Raw genomic sequence first — 21,495 nt, forward strand, 5'->3', positions numbered from 1 at the left:
TTGACCTATTCTAGGATTTCTTGTTTATGATTTTTATGGACTTTGCGGTCACACTGCATCATGATTTTCATTTCCTGTTTGCCCTGGTTTTTTTCTTTCTTTTTCCCCTTCTCGGTGGAGCCTTTTTGTTGGGGGAAAGCGATCTCGGAATCCCCGGGCTCTGGATTTGGGATTTGACCAAGTGAACCCGACGCAATGGATCACACCGCGGAAATATCTTTTACGAGTCATGAAAATTTTTCTTCTCAGTGGGGTAGATGTGATAGGATCGGATAGGATAGACAGACGGCACCCACAAAATTTCATTACGTCGTACACCGTCAGTGTATGTGATTGCGAAGTCTTTCTTGGTATTGGATCGGTGTTTCCTTGCTTTTCGGCCTGCTTTGACTTCTCTAGCTTGACGATCAAGTGTCAATTCTGCAGGTTACACAGGATCGAATTCATGCAGGGTCTGATCGCTCATCGCTAAGTTCGTTTGCACATAGGATCTTCGTATCAAGATCAGCCACTGTGGCTTTGAAACGAGTTCCTCGTTCCTCGTTAGTGTCTGTGGCTTTCTTTCCTTGTCGTCAAAGGACGATCGAGTTACTATCAAATCTAAACACAACACACCATGGGGTCATGTTTAGCATCATTAAGTCCGCGATATACCCCTTGACGACAATATTATCTATCAGCCTGCATACTGCTATTGCAAGCATTGTATCAACTAAGGTGTTCCTTGTACTAGCAGCATACTTCACGCCCTAAATGAATGTCCAGTCAGATGTGCAGTATATGGATCCAGTTTGGGACATATCTCCGAATACAGTTCAACTCCAGTCCAGGTGCAAAAGAGTAATTAAGAATGCCAGTGTTCAAAGCGTCCCATACAAACTCGTAATTCGAAAGCTTTTATTTGCTGATGTATAGTTTTGGATGCTGTCGCGCGATTTGAATGCCTTGCCAGGACTTCTTCGATATGACTAGGATATAGTATTGTGCAACCCCAATAAGCATACTAGGTATACAGCAGCAAAGTCCGAGTGAATTGACATCATATGTCTTATGACTAGTTTCGGTTGACAGGATACTAGGAAGGATATCACTGGCATTATAAGAACACGTCCTTATGTGATTTTGATCCCCACCAAATCTAACGTGCGCATCTAGTCGCAGACCGGGGGATCAGACAATCGGTAAGACCTTAGTTCTAAGTCCAATGGGGTGTAACAAGATCACGAGAACATGACATACTCTACCAGATCTTTCCAAGGTAACTACTGACGGATTACAACTGGATATACTTGATTGATGATGATTTGAAGTGTGAAATTTCCCTTCTGGAAAGACGAAACTGCTTACCACCCTGCCCTTCTTACAGGAACCAAGACATTAACGACCATGAAACAAGCTTGTCATCAAAATGAAACAGATGGTCATACAAGACGACCAGAAAAGTCTCATCAAACAAGGCACCAACAGCAAGACCAACACCAACACCAACACCAACACCCCTTCCCTCGACACAACTTCCATCCTCAAACCGATACAGTCAATCACCACAAACAGAAAAGTTTCACAAAAGGCCTCGTGCCCGGGTACACGCGCAGATGCGATCCCAAACACCCGACGAATCGAGCCTCCCTGCATCGTCGTGCAACGGGCAAAAGAACCGGAACCGAACCGGTCGCACGAAGTCTAGTCGAGTCGAGCCGAGTGATAAATGGTTCCTATGATTTCACTATAGACCAAAGAAGGCATAGAGCCACATGCTGTGAACAAGTCAACCGGCAGCATCCATGGATTGTGCCTTGAAGATATTAGCCCTGGAGTATATGTACACGGGTACCCGGAGGGCCCGTAGAAACCAAAGAAAAGTACGTACCAACCTTGAAATTCCAAGCCACCAAGTCAGTCCATAACAAGGATCTCCAAGCGAAATCTTATCTAAACCCGCGATATCCCAGCCTTATTCCGAATCCCACACTCCACGGACAAATTGGAAAGTTTCACAGAACCCCGATTCAGTCGAATCTGACCTAACCCAGCCATCGCGCCGGTACGCCGGTACTTCTGTCATGATGTTTAGCGAGCATTCTCCGGATAATCCAATCCTTGGAGAAATTCACTTCACATCACCTCCCCGCTGTATTTACCAGTACCCAGGTTTCTGATGTGAGCACTTGGCAAGCAACCCCATACCCCTAACAGGAATAGTATAGTCAAACAAAACCAAACACAAAACTTAACCACCGGTGTCACCGACAGACAAAACCCGAAAGAAAGATCAGAGGGCACGCCACGCCGCGCCACATGCGGGCGTGCCTTCTATCTCACCTGCATGACCTCGCTCGGCGATGGACCTTATTGGAGTTCTCCGGTGGTGAGAACAGGAACATAGTGAAAAAGGAAGGTATATGTCCGTTTGTGGATGGTGTCTTTTTTTCCCTTTCGTGTCTGGGGATGTTGCACTACATTAGCGTGTCTAGGTAGTCGATAACGAGACTTGCTTTACCCCAAGCCCTGGGTCTTCCAAGGTTGGTTAGGGTGTCAATTGGAATGAGAATTAGATTGAATACTGGGAATGAGAGAGCTTTACTTCTTACCTCGTTGCAAGTATACGAGGTTTTACCGGCCATGCATCAGTCCAAATGAAATTGAAGCCCACAAAGACTGTCCCAGGTTGCCATCTAAAGCTCTGGGTATTGTTTGAGATATTTTGAATAGTATAATATGTTTAAATCGCAAATGATCACTTCGTTGCGGATCGTGCGTCCACGATCTATGGATGTAGACATGCTTCCAACCTCAAAGGCTCTTTACTGCACTGAGTTTCCTATGGTAACTGCCGAGGCAGATATAACTACATGTCCAAAGAATGTGGCATGAAGTTCCAAGAGTCCTGATAGATAAAAGAATGCCCAGTAGCCACGAGCGTGGAAAGTTATGAGAGAAAGTACCAATGTAATTGGGTATCGGAGAAAAGCTAAAAGTATGCAATAAAAAAACACAAGCTCAGCCCATCAAATAAGAGACGAGGCAAGTGAAGATAAGAAGAAAAGAAAACAGCCCTAATCCAGATCCTGCAATCTACTCTCAAACGATAGCAGTCTGGTTATAGTAGAAGTCACAAGCATGCGGGTGCTGGAGACAATACTTCGGCACAAGCGCAGTAGCCATAACGCCGTTCGCAACGAGGTACTCCCGGAAATTCAGCAGACGCTGGGTGAGCTCAGTCGTGCGCTTCTGACCCGCCGCATTGCGGTTTCCAGACCAAACAAGCTCACCGAGTGCCGAGGCGCGCGGCCAGAAAGAGCTCGAGATGGTTACGTCGTCGACCTGTTCGGACCAGAGGGGGGCTTCGGCGCCGAGGACGTGCTTTGCTTGGGCGTCGGTGAGGTTGGTCGTGAAGTCGTAGTCGTAGATACGTTGCCAGGTCTTGTAAGGGGCGCACCAGGAGCCGCCGGGTCCTTGGTAGTTGAAGTTCGGGGTGTTGGCGTCCGGGTTCGACATCACGTCGTAGCGAGGGTCGTTCGTGACGAAGCCGCCCTTGCCGCAATCCAGATATAGGAAGTCGGACGAAGAGACGACGACGTCGTAGCCGTGGGCTGTGAGGTTGTCGATGTTGCCGAGACCGTTGTTCCAGCTCTGGAGGACGATGTCCTTGGGAACGTCGTGGGCGGCTTCGGTCGAGAGGAAGATGTCTTCCCACATCATGATGCGGCGGTGCTTGCCTGCATCGCGGAAGATTGGGATAGCCTTGTCAACCCAGACCTGGGCCAGGTCGTTGTATGTACGCGACGGGTCTTCCGCGAACCACTCTGTGACATGTGTACTAAAGTTGTAACAGCCGGGTTGAAGCTCGTCCGCGCCAACGTGGAACCAGTTGTCGGTAAAGATACCGGACAGCTCGTTGTACACATTGCGCACAACATCGTAGGTCTTGTTGTAGATGATATCCAGTTGACCCGGGTTCGGCTCAACGGCCGTGTGAAGCGGCCAGTTGTCGTTCGACCACCATGAGTTACTGCAGGCCACGATCTCAGGGTCAATCTGCTGCCAGCCAGAAGAGGAGTGACCGGGCATATCGACTTCGGGAATGACACGGACCGCACGGGCGCGGGCGTAGGCGATAACGCGTCGGATATCGGCTTTGGTGTAGACTTCGCGAGGGGAGTAGGCGTCCTTCACCATCTCGGGATAGGTCTGCATTTGAATTGGCCATGACTGGGCGTCATCGATGTGCCAGTGCAGCACGTTGAGCTTGGACAGGGCCATGCCATCGATCTGCTCCAAGATCTTGGGGAGGGAGATGAAGTTGCGACCACTGTCTAGCATGATACCACGGTACGGGTAGAGTGGTGCATCCGTGATCTTGACCGGCTGCTCCAGGATCAAACCGCCGTGGCCGTCGGAGATGATCAACTGTTGCAAGGTCGTGAACGCGTGCATCGCGCCCCAGACAGTCTTGGCCTTGATATTAACACGACCAGATGTCTTTGTCACTTCCAAGGTGTATGACTCGTCGACGCCATGCTGCAGATCGGCATCGCCGTTAGCGACCGAGAGGTGTACTGAGTGAATTGCGGCGGAGGCATCGCGTTTGGCATTCGCGGACGGGGTCGGAAAGGGGTCGAAGTGAGGAATGGGTGCCTCTGTCGCGGCCGGGACCCAATGAAGGGTGGTGATGGCGGACCAGGCGCGCTCCCAGGCACTGTTGAGGTCATCGTGGGAGACAACATTGCTCGAGCTGTGCAAAGAGAGTTGTTTCACGGCAATGGGTCCACTGGATCCCCAGGTGATGTTGCGGGGAGCGGGAAGTGGATTCACCTTGACGGCAGTGGCCGCGGTGAGAAGACCGAGCACGCCGAACAGGGAGAACTTCATGGCGATTATGGCGACAAGGATGATGAGGGTGAAGACAGACAGGAGAGGCCAGCAGGAGGTTCTCGACAGGGAATATTTATGGGGGCAGTGAACATGCCGATCACCGATCGGCATGCAGGCTGAGTGGGATCTCTCTCGATAAACAAATCCCTGGATGTTTCAGAGTGGCACTGGCAGTCTTGCGGTGTTTGTCAGGTTACATCCGACTAATCAGACCCAATCGTCAGGTGCGACCTGGCATATCCACCTCCACATGCGACATCGGCTGGGCCTGGGCATATTAGAAGGAGGTGTGGAGGTATGGAGGTATGGAGGTGTGGAGGTGAAGGTACAGCGGGAGGGAGTGGGAGATACTCGTACCTAGCTAGGTAGTAGAGGGGAAGTAGTAGAAGAACTTGAATACCACAGTGACATCTCGCTTCTCTCAACTTCGCATTCGCATCCTCCATACTAGTACTATACTAGCACTATATATCAAGAGCCCCGTGCCCCCCCCTAGTGGCTTGTTTTCAAGCTACAGTACCTCTAGAAATTGCGGGGTCAAGGTTAAGATCAGGTCAAGATCAGGTCAAGGTCAGGTCAAGGTCAGGTCAAGGTCAGGTCAAGGTATCATGATTCATTCTAGCGACTGCTAATCACTATAGGCTAGTACTATTATCTCCCGTGATGTCTAGACTAACTTCTCCAGACTCCGCTCGAGCTCGATACCCTCACGGAATTCCTCCTGAATGGCCGCGGCCGCCGTTGCAGAGGGCACCACACAGGGACGTCGAGGTAGACCACCGTATCCGTGATATGACTGCAGCCCACTCTTGACCGCAACAAAGCCACCGTGGATAGCAGCCCAGTCCGCCCGGGCGACAATGGCCTGCAGCTTTTGTGCTTCCTCAACCTTGCCAGCGCGATACAGCTCCATCACCCGGACGCATGATCGTGGAATAAGATTGGCAGTGCCACCGATGATACCCGCACCACCAGCAACAAGAGTCTGCAGTGTGAAGTCGGCGGAACCGCCAAATGTCAAGAAATCAGACTTCGCGCCCGCGGCGATCCGCGCCAACTTGCCCGTGTTACCGCAGGTGAGTTTGCAACCAATAATGTTGGGGTGCTTGGCCAAGGTCAGGATATCGTCTGAGGAGAGATCCAATCCGGACGAGGCACCGGGGAAGTTATAGATGAGGACGGGGATGGGGGAGGCATCGGCCACAGCGCGGAAGTGGGCGTGCATCGACTCGGTGTTCACCAGCGCCTTGTAGTAGCTGGGCGGTAGCACCAGGACCGCGTCGGCACCTGCTGCTCCTGAATCCTTGCACAGCTGGATAGTCTCGCGTGTGGAGGCAGCTCCGCAGCCCGCGATCACTGGCATGGAGGTGTAGCCAGCGGCATCGACGGCGCGGCGAGTCGCGGCAGTGATGGCATTGCGCTCGTCGCGGTCCAGGTGGACGGCTTCACCATTGCTGCCCTGGGTCACGAGACCAGTGACACCGCTGCGGGCGAGATAGACGGCGTGCTTCTCGACTGTCGCAAGGTCGACTTCTTCGTCGGCTTCGAAGAATGCTACGGTAGGCACGTAGAAACCGTGGGGGAGGGGATTCCGCTTGATAGTACCGTTGGCCGTCATGATGAATGTGATCTGCAGTCAACTTGAAGTCAGCAAAATTTGGGATATTTCCATTGTACACGACAGGGGGTCGATGCGATGCGCCTTACCGGGAATAATGGAGGGGAAAATGGAACAGAAACAGAAACAGAAAAAGAAACATGGGGTCGTCCGGCTAGCTAAATAACCTCAGTTGGATTGCTCAACCCCCACGTCCCCCACCAGCGCTGATCTGATTAGCCGTTCATGTTCCGCCTGAAGGTCATCCAAACAGTCATTGACGCCGGGCGCGTGGGGAGGGAGTGGAGAGCCCGGACGAGTCGCTGTTCTCCCCTCATCCACATTCCATCCTGATCCCTGATCGCCTTTCCCCCACGTTTCCATGCGGGGTTGATTCGGTGTTGTCTCCTGGTTGCATGCTGGTCATATCAGGCCAAGCTGTTCATCGCTGTCCATCGGAAGGAAGTCCGTGTCGAGTCCTGGTACATATTAGTCTTACCTTGGTAGAAATGAATCTGAGATGCACCATTTCAAGTCTCTGGGCGCATGACTACGGTGGCAAGTTGAAGTGGATGTCTCACGAATAGAGTCACCCCACGTTGAGGTGTGGGGGTTGCTGAGGGTTAGTGAGGGTCCGAGTCGGATAATGAAAATACTCCCCGCGTACCATTTCGGTTATTGGAACAGACGACCCCTTCAGTATCCTACTACTGGTTGTAATTAATGCTATACTTGGGAATAATGGAATAATATGAAAGGAAGGCTATAGACTCAAGACTTCCAAGGTTCAAGTTGAATTTAGTACCTAGTAGTGCCAGTATCCGAGTTCATGATTGCTTCGCCACGCGTATACTCCAAGTATCACTATACTTCGATTGGTTGATGTCTATGTTTGGATGGAAAGAGGGATCTCGTTGAAAACCTGGGCAAACTTGAAGCTTTCGCAAGCAGTATCAATTCAAAATTCAAATCAAGCACCTTCCAATGGTAAAAAGAGACAAAAGCTTGACTGATTTACTGCTTCTCGGTTGTACCCTCCTCCTTGCTATGCTTCTCCTTCATAACTTTGATCACGAGCGACGCGAGCCCTCCCACGTTCCTGGACTTGGTAATTTGCAAGGTGGGGACGTCAGCACCAATTGTCTTCCGTAACCAACTTCGAATCTCAATTGTCATCAGAGAGTCAATGGTAATTTCCGCGGCTTCTTGAAGTGACTCGTCTTGGTCTTCTTCTGGATGCACCAGGCGAGCAATCTCTTCAACGAGCAGATCCAACGAGGATTGAAGATCCAATATAGAAGGGTCTCTCGCTACTTCAGAAATGAATTGATGGATTCGGCCTAGTTCAGAAGGCGCTTTCTGATCGAGGTCCATGTCAGAACGATTATAAAGGGCAAATCGACGGTCGCTCTTATACGCAGAGATTTGCCTTTTACCAAACATGGGCTGTAATCCAATGATGAGTGAGCCCATGTTCTGCTGCTCGTCGACCGTTCGAACAAGTCGTGCCTGTCTGATTGCAACATGCAGTCCTTGAATAAGATCCCTTTCCCTCAGTGTTTGAAGAGAAAGATCGCGACATCTTTTCAGCAGCTCTGGGCTCTCACTCACAAACCCAATGTCTTCCATCGCTCCAAGTTGAATAACAGCGGTTGGGTAGCCGGTTGATCGTGCATACTTCGTAAACGAGCCAAGGAAGGAATTTGCTGCAGCATAATTACTCTGTCCAACATTTCCAGATACGGAGACAATCGAGCCAAACGTCACGCAGAAATCCAACTTACTTTCCCGAGTAGCTTGATACAGATTCCATGTTCCGGTGACTTTCGGAGCGAGAGAATCCTGCCAGGCTTCGTGGGTCATAGTTGCGAATGTGTGGTCCTAGCGATTATTATCAGCTTCAGACATTATCCAATTTTTCGTCTTATTCTTCTTACCCTCAGAGTCATAGCCAGTTGGATGATGCCAGCAAGTGGCTTTGGACAGAGATCGATGGCTTTCTGTACATCTTCGACATTTGCAACACTCCCAGCCACAGTATGTATGGTGCATCCCATGATCTGGAGCTCCTCAATGAAATTTTTGCGTGCCGGAGTCAGCTCTACCGACCGTGAAAGAAACACTAGGCTTTTTGCGCCCTCTTCAACCATCCATCTTGACGTAGCTCGGCCCAGGCCTCCAAGTCCGCCGACAATAAGGTACGAAACATCCGGCGAAAGCGACAGTGGGGTTTCATATTTAAAGGCGGCAAGTTGAGAGGTGTCGTCTGGAATTTTGATAATGATCTTCCCCATGTGTTGGCCAGTTTGCATATGCCTGAAGGCAGCTTGCGCATCAGCGGCATCAAATATTGTCCTGGGATGAATTGGCCGAACTTTCTTTTCTTCGATGTATGACATGGCCTGCTTCAAGATTCTAAAGCAGAATATTATGTTAGCAATGTGATTTATTTTATTTCAGCCACGGAATTTCAACGTACCTTACAAACTCCAGGGGCCGATTGATACCCAGTGCATCAAGATCGACGCCAAAGAATGAACGATTAGCGAGAAAAGTGCGCATACGAAGCATCCCATGACCCATCATGTCTCGCTTCCCAATGTCTATCATTGTACCAAATTCTGCAACGGTTTCCCATGAAGCGTGGAGAAGTTCTCCAGAGAGGGAGTTTAAGACGATGTCCACTCCCCTCCCGCCGGTTCTCTGTAGAGTACTTTCTTTGAAACCAGAGTCTCTCGAGTTGAAGATATTCTCTCGGGGGATGCTATGATTCTCGACGAGATAATCTGCCTTGAGCTCACTTCCGACAGTTGCAAATACCTAATTCCAAGGTTTATCAGCTAACCAATACTCTTTCGCAGTGACGTTCTATTAACTTACCTCTGCGCCAACCATACGGCAAATCTGGATTGCGGCCAGTCCCACACCACCGCAGGCTGAATGAATCAATACACTCTGCCCTTTTTCCAAGCGACCCAGAGTAAGCAATGAATATACCACCGTAGAATAGACACATGGGACGGTCGCTGCATCTTCAAGAGAGATTCCAGTGGGAAGTTTATAGCATCTGACGCTCTTAACAACAGCAGATGTTCGTAGAAGTGACGAACCGAGAACACAAACAGGATCTCCCTGCTTGAAATCCTGGTGGTGTACGCCGGGACCAACGCTCCTGATTATGCCGGTCGCTTCATATCCAATGTCGCCTTTCTGGCCTACAAAGCCCATGGCATTCATGATATCCTGCGTCCAAATCAGTATTTTACTCATGGCTCAAAGGCAATACCAAACATACCTTGAAGTTGAGACCAATGTACTTGATGTCGACTTGAACCTCACCCTGGCCTGGTATGCTAATATCTTCTTGCACCCATTCAAGGGTATTCATCAGACCACATGTGCCAATTTTGAGTTTCTTGGATCGATTGGATTCCGACTCTGCCACATCAACCGTCGTGATATCTTGAGGATAGTACCGGCAAACAGAAACGTTCTCGCCTCGAACTGCATATTCATAATCTGGCTCCGAATCCTCTGAGTTTGCGTCCTGCATTCGTTGCTCAACTTTGATGAGCGACTTAAGGATATTTGAATCCAATGTTTGTATCTCGAAGGTGGCAAATCGAAGAGAAAATTCCAACCGAATCGATCGCGCGAAACCAAGGATTAGACCCCGGCGTGGGTCATCATTCCGTAGTTGAGCCTCTCGAGTGATCCAGAGAATGCTGCTGGGCGATGATTCTGATAGTATGTTACGGAGTGATGTGAAAGATTGCTCAGAGATGTCGGCGAGAAACGGAGAGTCTCCTAGATCCAACAGAGAGACGATATTCTGATTGGAAGCGAGGGGCTCCCCAAGAGTGAACCATGTGATCTTGAATCCATCGTCCGTAAAGGCCTTCTCAATTATACAGGCTTCGATGTCTTTGACTCCACTGTAAAGAAATCCCACCTCGCGTTCCGGAATGGAAGCTATAGGAGACCGAGATATCATATTGGCGGTTTGATGATATGGCTTCACATTGTCGTAAGAAAGTGCCTCGACACCATTGAAGCCTGCTGCTAGAAGCTCTTTGTCCCACCGTTCTGGTAGTACGTAGGGTCTGTCTGGGCGATTATCATCATGCCCAACCCACCATCCCGGAAGAAGGCCCTTATTTCTTTTAGCACTTTGACTTCATGTGTATTGATATTTTAAACTCACCATGATCGAATCGGTTATCGAGATTTCTAGAAATTAATTAGCTGGGTAGGAGAAGTCGCAATAATAGCGGCGCACCTGGACAAAGTTCCTGGAGGAAAAGATAACCCCCTGGTTTGAGAAGCTTTCTAGTGTTAAGGAGTGTTTGGTGAAGTGTTGGTGTCGCATGGAGAACCTGGGACACGGTTAAAAGCCATTTCAGCAAGGGCGATTTATTTAATTTAAACATACGTTAGATGCCACGACTAAATCAAAGCACCCAAGCCCCTGCTCTAGAGGATCCTTGGTGATGTCGAGCGTCTTGAATGTAACCCCAGGAAACTTGTCAAACCTTTCTTTGGCCGGGAAAAGAAACCAGCGGATATATCAGTGAACACATATTCAGAGTACATCATACCACCTGCCGGGGCTTTCAAGCCTTCCAGAATAATTGATGTAAATGCTCCTGTGCCTGCGCCAATTTCGAGGATTCGCATATTGGGGTTTGAATGCCCCAGCAGAGACAAAAATTCTCCGCAATCTGTGAGTTCCGATAGACAATTGTAATAATTCACAAGACCTGAATCCTTCATCAAAACATCCAGCACAGCCTGTCGTCCTTGGAGAATTTCTAGGATCGAGTCATCAAGCCTGTGCAAGAATCCGGCCAAAAAAGTGTGACTTGGCAATACTTCCATGGCAGCGCGTGTTTCTTTCTCTTCGATTAGAGACGAGATGCGGCCTACTGACAGCGTCATCCATTCTTGGGTTTCACTAGCAGGTATCAACTTATGCTCACCCGCGTGAAAGGTCGTTATTTGATTCTCTACCCATTGCTTCCATTTTTTCAAGTGGGCTTCCGCTGGAGCGGTATTTCCAATGGAGTGCCACATCTTAATTAGATGTAATGCCACCAATTCTTCTAATATCTGGAAAGCTTTGGGTCGAAGCGAATTGGCGGGGGCAAGAGTGTGGACATCGGAAGGAACTCGATATCGGGCTTCCAGTCCGTATGAGCGGACCAGATGGCATTAGATGAACCACTAAGCACAGATTCTGTGTCCTCCACTACGAAGAACCTTACACCCTGGATCTCGAGTAATGATTCATTGTTGGAGTGTGCAAATGTGTCGCCGAAAACATTCCCGTCCGTTGCACTGGTACAAATCGCAGTCGCAAAAGTTTCGTGCAAACCAGCGGATGCCAGGTATATCCTTTCAAAGGAGATTGGGACAGCTATCTTGTCGGCCGCACGAGCAAGACCCCGAGTACCCGCTACTCCGATCAGTTGCAGAGCTTTATCAATTATTGTTGGATGAATGGCATATGTTTCCAGCTCATCGATATCCACTCCGCTGGTGAGATTCCCTGTGGCTCTTCGATTATTTGGGTCGGCCGTAATGTTCTCCAGACCTTGGAAGTGCGGTCCATAGTCAAGGCCAGATTTTCTCAATGATTCGTAGTAGGTAGGAGAGTTAACTTGTCGATGATATGTTTCATGTTGGATTTCAGAGCGCACAGGGCCTTCAACTCCTATGACTTGTCCAGTGCAGTGCTTAGTCCAGCCCTTTCCATTATATGTACTGACGGAGAATTCAAACCACTCCGAGTCCAAAATGTCTGTCAACTTAACTGGTCTGAGAACAGTTATAACCTCCACGTCATGATCTTCATCTAGAAATAGTGCGTTCTTGATAAAAATATCACGAAATGAGTACGCGGTTTTGCTTGAAATCTGACGGACGGCTTCAGCAACTGCAGCGATATACGCAGCGCTAGGGAACACAATTGCGCCGGAAAATTTATGGTCACAGAGCCAGCGGCTGTTTTCAAGCGAAAGTATGTTTCTCCAAGAGGGCTCAAGGTCATTTGACCCCATCTCCCGAGACCCGAGAAGTTCATGATGCGGAAACTTTCGGAGACGCCACTCTTTAGAGACGCGGCTCTCTTTCCATTGTTGAATACTGTAATCCCAAGGATATGGTGGAAGATCCGTTAAACAATTTCCGGTGCCATTTATAGTTTCAAATGAGATGGGAACCCCATTTAAAAACAAATTACCAGCGGCCTCGAGGATATTGATTGCTTGGTCTTGATCCTTCTGTAGGGTATGCACATAGCGCGGCTGAGATTTGAGGCCTTGGGCCCGGACAGTCTGTTTGATAGGAGCCAAAAGGGTACAGTTAGGTCCAACCTCGACAAAGCAAGAGACTCCGTGGCTCATGGCCTGAAGGGCCTCCGAAACAGCGGTTGAAAAGAGGACTGGGGACTCTAGATTTTGCTTCCAGTAGTGCGCATTCAACTGATCCTCTTTAGTCAATGCTCTACCAAGAACAGTAGAATACATTGGAATTTTGGGAGTGTCGAAGCGGAACTGAGATTGAAGCATTTTCTCCAATTCGGGGCCCACTTCTGCCATATGATCTATGTATTCATTAGCTATTTTTGGTTTTTAAAAAAGCTCTGCCTAGGCATGGAAATACTCACGAGAGTGGTAGGCTGTTTCTACATTGAGATAGCCAATGAATGCATCCGGATGCTCACTTTTGATCAGATCCACAGTGTGGGCGATAGCATCCTGATCGCCAGATATGACAACGTTTTGCGGGCTATTTTCGCATGCAACACAAACACCAAGCTCAAGAAAGTGTTGAACGACCTCCTTCTTTAGCCCAATAGCCACCATGCTACCAGGCTGCAGATAGGCTTTTGTAGCTTGGCCTCGGCAATACGCAATCAGTATAGCTGCATCTTGAGTAATGGCGCTTGCCGCGTATGCTGCAGCTATTTCGCCACTGGAATGTCCAATTACAGCTTTTGGTTTGACACCCCACGAAGAAAGCAGATTGATAAGTCCAATCTGAACTGCAGCGCACAGTGGTTGTGCAAATTCAGCCCTGGAAAAGCAGGATGGGTCACCAACTGTGGTGATTTTTTCTAGTAATAGGCATCAGCATCAGGATAGGATCAGCTTTTAGAGTTAGCAGGATTTCTTACCTTCTATGGACCAAATGGGTGGCTGGGTTAAACCTTTTAGGACTTGGTCCAGGCGTCGAATGCTTTCTCGGAACACATCGAATGAGGCGAAGAGTTCCTTCCCCATACCTGGCCACTGGGACCCCTGACCCGGGAAGACAAAGGTAAGAGATTCCACTGGTGCACCGGGCGCATGAGCAATCTGGTACTTCAGAGCATTGGAATCGATCTGTGTTCCTTGAAAGGTTGCAAATGCACGGTGTCGCAAGTGCTGGCGCCGAGTTCCAAGGGTATGAACCAAGTCCTGAGTATTTACCTCTCGGCTCTGAAGGTAATTTTGCAGAAGTCGCGTCCTGGATTGCAAAGAATTTGGATTCATTGCGGATAGAGCCAATAGCTTTGGAGAATCATGTTTCAGGGATTCGGTATTACCACGTGCTGCCGTTTGATGAAGCGACGTAGATTCCAAGATAACATGAGCATTTGACCCTCCAATCCCAAAGCTGTTTACGCTCACTCTTTCCTCGCGGCTCTCGGGCCAAGGAATCACATCTTCTGCCACCTGTAGATTGGCCTCCTTCCAAGGGACTAGATAACGCAAATTAGGCAACTCCAAGATGCAGTTTTAGAGAGTGAGGCTCACTTCTTGGGTTTGGGGTTTGGAAGCGCATGTTTGGAGCAATTGCTTTATGTTCTAAGCAAAGAACAGACTTGATGATGCTGGTAAGTCCAGACGCGCCTTCGGAATGGCCTATGTTTGACTTGACCTAGTGACACGATAAGCCATTGAGCTATATGAGAAAAAAAGGCAACATGACGAACAGCGCCCATATGAACCCCTTTTGTGCCAAAGATCCTTGCGATGGCTTCTGCCTCCGCAAGATCACCAGCCTGAGTACCAGTCCCGTGGCACTCAAACAGGCCTGTCCTGGAAGGATCGGCAATTCCAGCCCTTTGGTAAGTCCTTCGAATCAATCTTTCCTGAGCCATTGAACTTGGGACAGCTAATTTCTTCGTTTTTCCATTGTTATTTGCCATGGTTGAGCGGATGACGGCACGGACATGATCGCCGTCTCGAATAGCATCATCTAGCTTCTTGATGTAAACTGCATTCACAGCTTCAGCGCGAGCGTACCCATTTGCATCCGCATCAAAAGTTCTGCATTCTCCGTCTGGGGAGAGCACCATATTTGCAGACATGCCTTCGGTCATGGTGGGTGCCATTATCATGTTCGAGCCCGCAACAATAGCCGCCGAGCTTTCTCCTGAAGAGACTGAATTGCAGGCCTCGTGTAAGGAAGTCATGGATGCCGAACAAGCGGTTCGAATTGTTACACTAATCGCCCCTGGTTAGCTTTTCACGCTTTTGGTGTGCAGCAGCTGACATACCTAGGACCACGGAGGTCATATTCATGAGAAATCCGATTTGAGAGGGCAAAGTCTTCTGAGCCGAAAACGTGATATCTATCAATTGATAGAGGATCTCGAAGTGAAAGTTCCAAATGATCCTCCCCAAAAGTTCCAACAAAACAGCCGATATCCTTTCCATGCAAGTCAGTTGCACCGGCATTCTCAAATGCTTCGAACACAACTTCCAAGAGCAGCCTTTGTTGAGGGTCCATCTGCATCGCTTCGGTCTTTGCCATACCAAAAGCAGAAGGGTCCGTATCAGCTAAGGTCTGGTCTAGAAAGAAACCACGCCTAGTCTTAATCCCGCGACTATTCGAAGAGCTATGAAAGGCGTCAATGTTGAAACGATCTTCGGGGATATCCTTGCCCACATCCCTCTTGCTGCATAGGAGATCCCAGAAGTCTTCTCCCGAGCGTACATTTCCTGGAAGTCTCATGGCCATTCCCACGATGGCAATCGGTACTGTATTTACAGAGTCATCTATCGCGCTATTTTGGCTTGAATTGCCATTGCTGCGAGACCCCATAATTGCCGTTGGTTCCAATGTTGCCTTGGCCGGAATTTCGGAGAGATGGGCGTTTTCCGCGTCAACTTCAAAGAAGTCGCGGTTGGTATCGCCATCATGGGATACTTCAACTCCGATAGAACCCATGGCTTTTGACCTGTATATAGTAGGTTGAGGTGGATGTGAATCGTCTGGGAAATAAGAATTGTATCGAAAAATGTCCGGGTGCAACGCAAGGAGAGTGCTAGTTGCGAGTTCCTTGGCTTTATACGCGAATAGGTACTCCCAAATAATACGAACAGAGGTACGGAGTATAGGAGGAACAGGTTACATGGAGTCTGTGCACAAGACACGGGACAAAGGAAGAAGAAAAAAATAAATTATGCCACAGCTTGCGATAGCGTGGCCTTAGTGGAATGCCTCTCCCACTTCTCTTCCCAGTGATCGACATGGCCGTATGCGCCAATATTTGGTAATCGACTGGTCGTCTCTTGAACATAATGAGATACGACAGCCATGACGGACGAGAGTGCTGGAGCTATGCGATTGAAGGTCAAGGACAAAAGTGGCGGGCGAAAATGAGAGAGAGAGAGAGAGAGAGCGAACGACCTATATAAACATGGAAAGGCATGGAATCCTGTTTGCTTGAGGCCTGAGGGCCTCAACATTTCCAGCTTGACATACTACACACTCTGCCAGTAGCAAATAACAAAAGTTAAACCAGAAGGCCGATCCCAGTGGATAATACTATTATTGCCCATTAGCTTACGGAGTGCGGAATATACATACAGAAGTCTTCCTTGGAACCTGCAGCAGATACGTAGTAAAAGGCTGAATTGTGGCGACGTCGCGTTACTTTTTATATGCTTTTTTTGAGTAGCATCACACGTCACATTATTGAAAGATCATCAGAAGTACGTGCTCCGATATCGCATTAAATTCTGTATTTTTCGCTTAGCACTATCGCAGATGAATCTATTGGAAGATCACTGTGATTATGTGTAACGTACGGAGTATTAGTGACTGAATTGATGCTTGAGTTTGACTGAAGGTACGAGCAGGGCGATCTCTACATGTGGTTGGAAATCACCATTGGTGGTGACTGTCAATTGGTACAGGTTCGAAGTTAGTACAGGGCTGTGCATCACTGGCTATGCATATGATATGGAGTAGTAATTTATAATACAAGGAGAATACTGTGCTCCTATCAAAACCTTGCACAAGTCCAAGATCAGATCGACTCTGTTTACTTCCTGCTCCACGACAGGGGATCCCAAAGTTTTCTTTGAGCTCTATTCATAACCTTAGAAAGACCCATCCTTGAATTTGGCTTATAACTTCCACGCTATTCGTTCCATCATGTCTTATAGCTCCGGCTACCTGGCAAATGCTTCTGTTCTGGCCTTTATCATCTTGCTCTATGCTGCAGGCCTCGTCTTCTACCGACTTTGTCTCAGTCCATTGGCAAAATTCCCTGGCCCTCGCCTAGCAGCTGCAACAGGACTCTATGAGATCTATCATCAAATTATCAAAGGTGGTACTTTTACTTGGCACATCGATCGCCTCCATGAACAATACGGCCCTGTTGTTCGTATAACCCCCTTTGAGATCCACATTAAGGACCCGGACTACTATAGTACTGTTTACGCGGGCCCAGGCAAACATCGTAACAAGGATCCTGATTTCAGTTTTATTGGGTTCCCTGGTGCGATATTCTCGACGGATGGCTATGAGCTTCATCGTGCCCGGAGAAAGGTCATGGGTCAGTTCTTCAAGAAGCACGCGATCCAAGAATTTGAACCGATAATACGCGCCAACGTGGAAGCACTTTGCCAATACTTCTCTATATCGGCCGTGACCATGAGACCATTAGAGGTTCATGCGCCATTTTATTCCTTTACAAGTGATACTGTGTCTCAGCATGCGTTCGGTCGCCAAGCTGGTCTTCACTCTCTCAACGAGTCGGAGCCAAGCTCAACTTGGAAGATCCGACTGACTTCCATGTTTTCGTTTTGTCTGATAAATAGGCACTTTCCGTTATTGAATCCACTTGCTCACATGTTTCCCTCTCTGGCTGCATGGGTTGTTCCGGCATTCGGGTATATCCTTGACTTTGAAAGTGTAAGCTACAAGCTCCCTTTGCTTCCATTTGATAGTCTTGAGCTCGGTAAGGCCGGTAGCTAATTTGTATAGGACGTCAGAAAAATGGTTAGAGTCGCAATTGATAATAACTGGCAAATTCAACACAGCGACAAGGTTTTGGCACAAGCCAAAATACCCCAAATTGGTCCGGCGAGGTCTATGTATCCCAACATTCTGGCAGACTCGGAGATACCTCAGAGTGAGAAAGAACTGACACGTTTGGAAGATGATGCTATTTTCCTGATGATGGCTGGCACGGATGCACCTGCACAAGCTCTTGCAATTACGCTGTTCCACATACTTAATAACCCCAATGTCTATGCAAGGCTTAAGGAGGAGCTTTTTACTATTTCAGATCCGGATACGGTGTCCACCCTCGAACAATTCCAGCGCCTCCCGTATCTTGTGAGTAACTTTCTATTCATTGCAAGATATTTCCTCAGCCTAACTAAGAGCAGACTGCAACCATAAGAGAAGGTCTCCGTCTTTCGTCCGTCGTGACAACTCGTCTTCCTCGTTCAGCACCTGATGAGATTCTACAATACCAAGACTGGCTGATTCCAGCTGGAGTTAGTGATTTTGTCCCTTCAAGTTGACAATGAGTATGCTGATGATGAAGAATAGACATATGTGAGCATGTCGACGTATTTTATCCTTCGAGACCCAAACCTATTCCCGGAGCCTTTGAAATTTCAGCCTGAACGTTGGCTTTTGAATCCGGATGATTTGCGCAAACAAGAAAAGTATCTTGTTCCCGCCTCGAAAGGGACACTCGGATGCGTAGGACAAAAGTATGACTTCATTCATGATTTGAAACTCAAGTGGACCATTATGACTGACAAAATCTAGTATGGCCTGGGCGATGATGCATCTCGTTTTGGGTACTTTACTACGTCGCTATAGTCTTGAACTCTATGAGACTACCGAGAGGAATGTTGAAATGAAGCGTGACAACTTTATAGGACAGACAGGAGATGGCTTGAACAACATCCAGGTGAAAGTCTTGGAGGAATACCGTTACTAGCTCAATAAAGGTGGCTTCACGCGGGTATGTCTGGTTTACTAGCAACCTTGGAATGTCCAGATGTACCAATATCCATGAAAGTACCAGTACTAGATAGTATTCAAGTGTCTACTACTACTACTACTACTACTACTACTACTACTACCTAGGTAGTAGACATAGCAAGTGCCGTGGCTATTGAAGGTGGAAGTAAAATATAATATTACTCCTTGGCTACTAGTTAACTAGTAGTGATAATGCGAAGCTCCAAGGAAGTGTAAATATTAACACTGGGATGTACCAGTACCTATACATTCAAATTTGAAACAGTCAATAAATAGATCTAGATGTATTAATTGCGTAGAGTATACGGAGTGGTAGTAACTATACTATACTATACTATACTGGAGTATACTCACATCCCTCCCCGACCCGCCAAGAACCTCCTCGCAACATCTTCTCCTCTCCTCCCGCGCCGACCACCACCCTGCGACGGACTCGGCTCCAATCTAAAGCAGCCTACAATAGAAGGCGACCACACTATGACTTTGGGCTAATTGGCTTCTCCCCTCCCTTCGTCGAGCAATGGCCCTTCTGTCGTGCTCTCTTCGCGGTACTGTGCGACGGACTCCCGACGACCACTCCGATGACAACGGGGCACCACCCATGAAGAGACAGCGCCTCCAGCAAGAGGTTGGCCGGCGTCGTCGCCAGAGCTCCCCTGACTGCCTAGATACGACTACCCCCGACCACAAATCCCCCCCACGGCAAACTCAGACCCAATCCCTCCCCGAAGGTCGCGCGCCCGTGGACCGCCACACGTCGCGCCCGCCGCATGTCCAACTCCTCGGCCGATAGCATTGCCTCATCCTCCCATTTTCACACCGCGGGAAATCCTCGCGTAAATGGTAATGGCATAGCCAAGACCCCCCCGTGCGCTCGCCGACCGAGATGGACCTTCTGGGGGCATCTCCCTCTTCCTCTCGGATGCGCGAGAATCGCCGGACCCATTGGACACCATCTCACCCCTCCCGGCCAATAAACCCACCAGGCCGACCCCCAAACCCTCAAGTGATATACGAGAGTTAGAGGCAGATTCTCTGAGTTCGCCCGCCACCAGTCGTACCACCCGACGGAACAATCCCGATCCGAACGCGGGGGAACCGGATAATGTCGCGGAGAGCAAGGACGCGTCACAATCAACGAGGAATATCGCAGACGTAGGGGGGCTCCAACCGAAGCAGCAAAGTGAACTCGGGGTTGAACAAGAGCAAGACGCGTCGGCGCGAACTGGGACAGAAAGGCGTTCGCTGCGCTCTACCGACACGGGCTCTCGCTCCAAGAGTGAACTCGCCCAATACTTCTATAATTATGAGCAGATAATCAGCCTCGACGACCCGAAGCCTGGTAAGTCTGGATTGTCTCCGAAACTGCGCATTAAGAAGCTAACTAGGGGTCTAGTGGAGTCACTAGCTGCTAGTACAACTGTTGCTTTGATACACGATCTCTCGGAGCCTCTACCCTTGCCTTCTACCCCGAATCCCTCTCCATTCGGAAACCCACTACAAAACCTTTATCGTTGCAAAGTGATCGATCTTCCAAACTCCGCATTACGTGCGCCTGCGGTCGACCCCTTGAATGAAGAACTATACTTCCGCGCGCATCGTAAATTCGAACGCCAGGAGAAACAATTGCGAAATATCGAGCGAGATCGCGCCCAACATGAGAAACAACAGCTTGATCGGCTGCTCGAAGATCTACGCGGTCAAGACTGGCTGCGTGTAATGGGGTTGACTGGTATCCACGAGAACGAGAAGAGTCTATATGAACCAAAGCGCCAAATACTCATCCAGGAACTTGTCGCGCTAGTCAACAAATTTCAAATTTGGAAGGACGAGGAAAAACGTCGGAAGATGTCTAAAGACAAGCCACTGCTGCTTGCTGAGGAAACGGATTCCCAACCACGCCCCCGCCCACGATCACAAAAACGACCTCAAGCCCCCGAAGAAGTCAGCGAGGAAGGCTCACCATTAACGGACACGCCTAGCACTCCGCCAGATCCCCACGATGTGGATGCACTGGCAGCCCGGCAACTGCACCAGGAAGCGCGCTCAGCGTCAGTAGCCAAGCACCGCAAATCTATCTCAGAAAATCGCAAACCGGGCAACAGGCCTGGAGATGACCATACAAAACCTGCCAGCAAAAGCAAAGACACACCAAACACTACCACAAACACAAAAGATCCGGTCAAGCGTCAGAAAACTCTCCTCGACATGAATTTTATATCCTCCTCAACTCCCGCCCCCGCCCTTCCCCCATTACCTCCCCCCCCCCGACAAGCCTTTCACATCCTTCTTCGAAGAACGAAGCACTCGCAACACCGCCGTCGCCGTAATAAATGGCACACCCCACAGTCACAACCAAACAATTCTCGCATTCGGTCACCCAATTCCAGAAGCCGAGGAGCAAGATTTCCAGCCACCGCCCGAAATTCTGACAGAAGAGGCCATATACTCATCACGGCGGCAGATGCGGCGGCTGAAACGGCAAAGTCGCGGTGGATGATGTATACGTCTTCCATCTAGGACTATGTATCATCATTACCATAATCCGTCTGTATCTTCAACCTTGTCTTTATGTATTCGCCTCTTGTATGATCCTTGTATGATAGCATTTCGGCGTTCTGGACATGCCATATCATATTTGGTGTATCTTCTTTATTTAAGTGGGGGGGTTTCGCTTCTTTTTGACTTTTTCAGGCGTGGCGTTGGTTGTGGGAGGGTGGGATGTTGGCTAGGTCTGTATA

At 48.9% G+C, this 21,495-nt stretch overlaps 7 protein-coding genes across 7 annotated transcripts; 3 read left to right on the forward strand and 4 right to left on the reverse strand.

The window, feature by feature from the left end:
- Nucleotides 1–1,408: 1,408 nt before the first annotated feature.
- N7509_001794 (uncharacterized protein) lies at nt 1,409–1,687 on the forward strand (the record flags this gene model as incomplete). Its single annotated transcript, XM_056626431.1, has 1 exon — nt 1,409–1,687. One exon carries the CDS (start codon nt 1,409–1,411, stop codon nt 1,685–1,687), a length of 279 nt encoding a protein of 92 aa, XP_056492226.1.
- Nucleotides 1,688–3,081: 1,394 nt separating this feature from the next.
- N7509_001795 (beta-N-acetylhexosaminidase) lies at nt 3,082–4,872 on the reverse strand (the record flags this gene model as incomplete). Its single annotated transcript, XM_056626432.1, has 1 exon — nt 3,082–4,872. One exon carries the CDS (start codon nt 4,870–4,872, stop codon nt 3,082–3,084), a length of 1,791 nt encoding a protein of 596 aa, XP_056492227.1.
- A 670-nt stretch (nt 4,873–5,542) lies between these two features.
- N7509_001796 (dihydrodipicolinate synthase family protein) lies at nt 5,543–6,493 on the reverse strand (the record flags this gene model as incomplete). The annotated part of the gene is made up of 1 exon (XM_056626433.1): nt 5,543–6,493. One exon carries the CDS (start codon nt 6,491–6,493, stop codon nt 5,543–5,545), a length of 951 nt encoding a protein of 316 aa, XP_056492228.1.
- A 993-nt stretch (nt 6,494–7,486) lies between these two features.
- On the reverse strand, nt 7,487–11,149 carry N7509_001797 (KR-domain-containing protein; the record flags this gene model as incomplete). Its single annotated transcript, XM_056626434.1, has 10 exons — nt 7,487–8,353; nt 8,410–8,887; nt 8,952–9,292; nt 9,353–9,408; nt 9,583–9,715; nt 9,768–10,625; nt 10,677–10,702; nt 10,752–10,848; nt 10,905–11,008; nt 11,071–11,149. 10 exons carry the CDS (start codon nt 11,147–11,149, stop codon nt 7,487–7,489), a joined length of 3,039 nt encoding a protein of 1,012 aa, XP_056492229.1.
- Nucleotides 11,150–11,574: 425 nt separating this feature from the next.
- On the reverse strand, nt 11,575–15,691 carry N7509_001798 (type I polyketide synthase; the record flags this gene model as incomplete). The annotated part of the gene is made up of 6 exons (XM_056626435.1): nt 11,575–13,076; nt 13,140–13,589; nt 13,650–14,216; nt 14,272–14,395; nt 14,451–14,964; nt 15,018–15,691. The coding sequence occupies 6 exons, from the start codon at nt 15,689–15,691 to the stop codon at nt 11,575–11,577; spliced, it is 3,831 nt and encodes a 1,276-aa protein (XP_056492230.1).
- Nucleotides 15,692–16,903: 1,212 nt separating this feature from the next.
- N7509_001799 (cytochrome P450) lies at nt 16,904–18,710 on the forward strand (the record flags this gene model as incomplete). The annotated part of the gene is made up of 5 exons (XM_056626436.1): nt 16,904–17,665; nt 17,738–18,091; nt 18,145–18,255; nt 18,311–18,534; nt 18,590–18,710. The coding sequence occupies 5 exons, from the start codon at nt 16,904–16,906 to the stop codon at nt 18,708–18,710; spliced, it is 1,572 nt and encodes a 523-aa protein (XP_056492231.1).
- A 564-nt stretch (nt 18,711–19,274) lies between these two features.
- N7509_001800 (acetyltransferase SAS4-like domain-containing protein) lies at nt 19,275–21,274 on the forward strand (the record flags this gene model as incomplete). Its single annotated transcript, XM_056626437.1, has 2 exons — nt 19,275–19,526; nt 19,610–21,274. 2 exons carry the CDS (start codon nt 19,275–19,277, stop codon nt 21,272–21,274), a joined length of 1,917 nt encoding a protein of 638 aa, XP_056492232.1.
- Nucleotides 21,275–21,495: the final 221 nt, after the last annotated feature.

Source organism: Penicillium cosmopolitanum, assembly GCF_028827165.1.
Source record: "Penicillium cosmopolitanum strain IBT 29677 chromosome Unknown utg000004l:1.0-4361866.0:1.0-4365735.0, whole genome shotgun sequence".
Taxonomy (NCBI): domain Eukaryota; kingdom Fungi; phylum Ascomycota; class Eurotiomycetes; order Eurotiales; family Aspergillaceae; genus Penicillium; species Penicillium cosmopolitanum.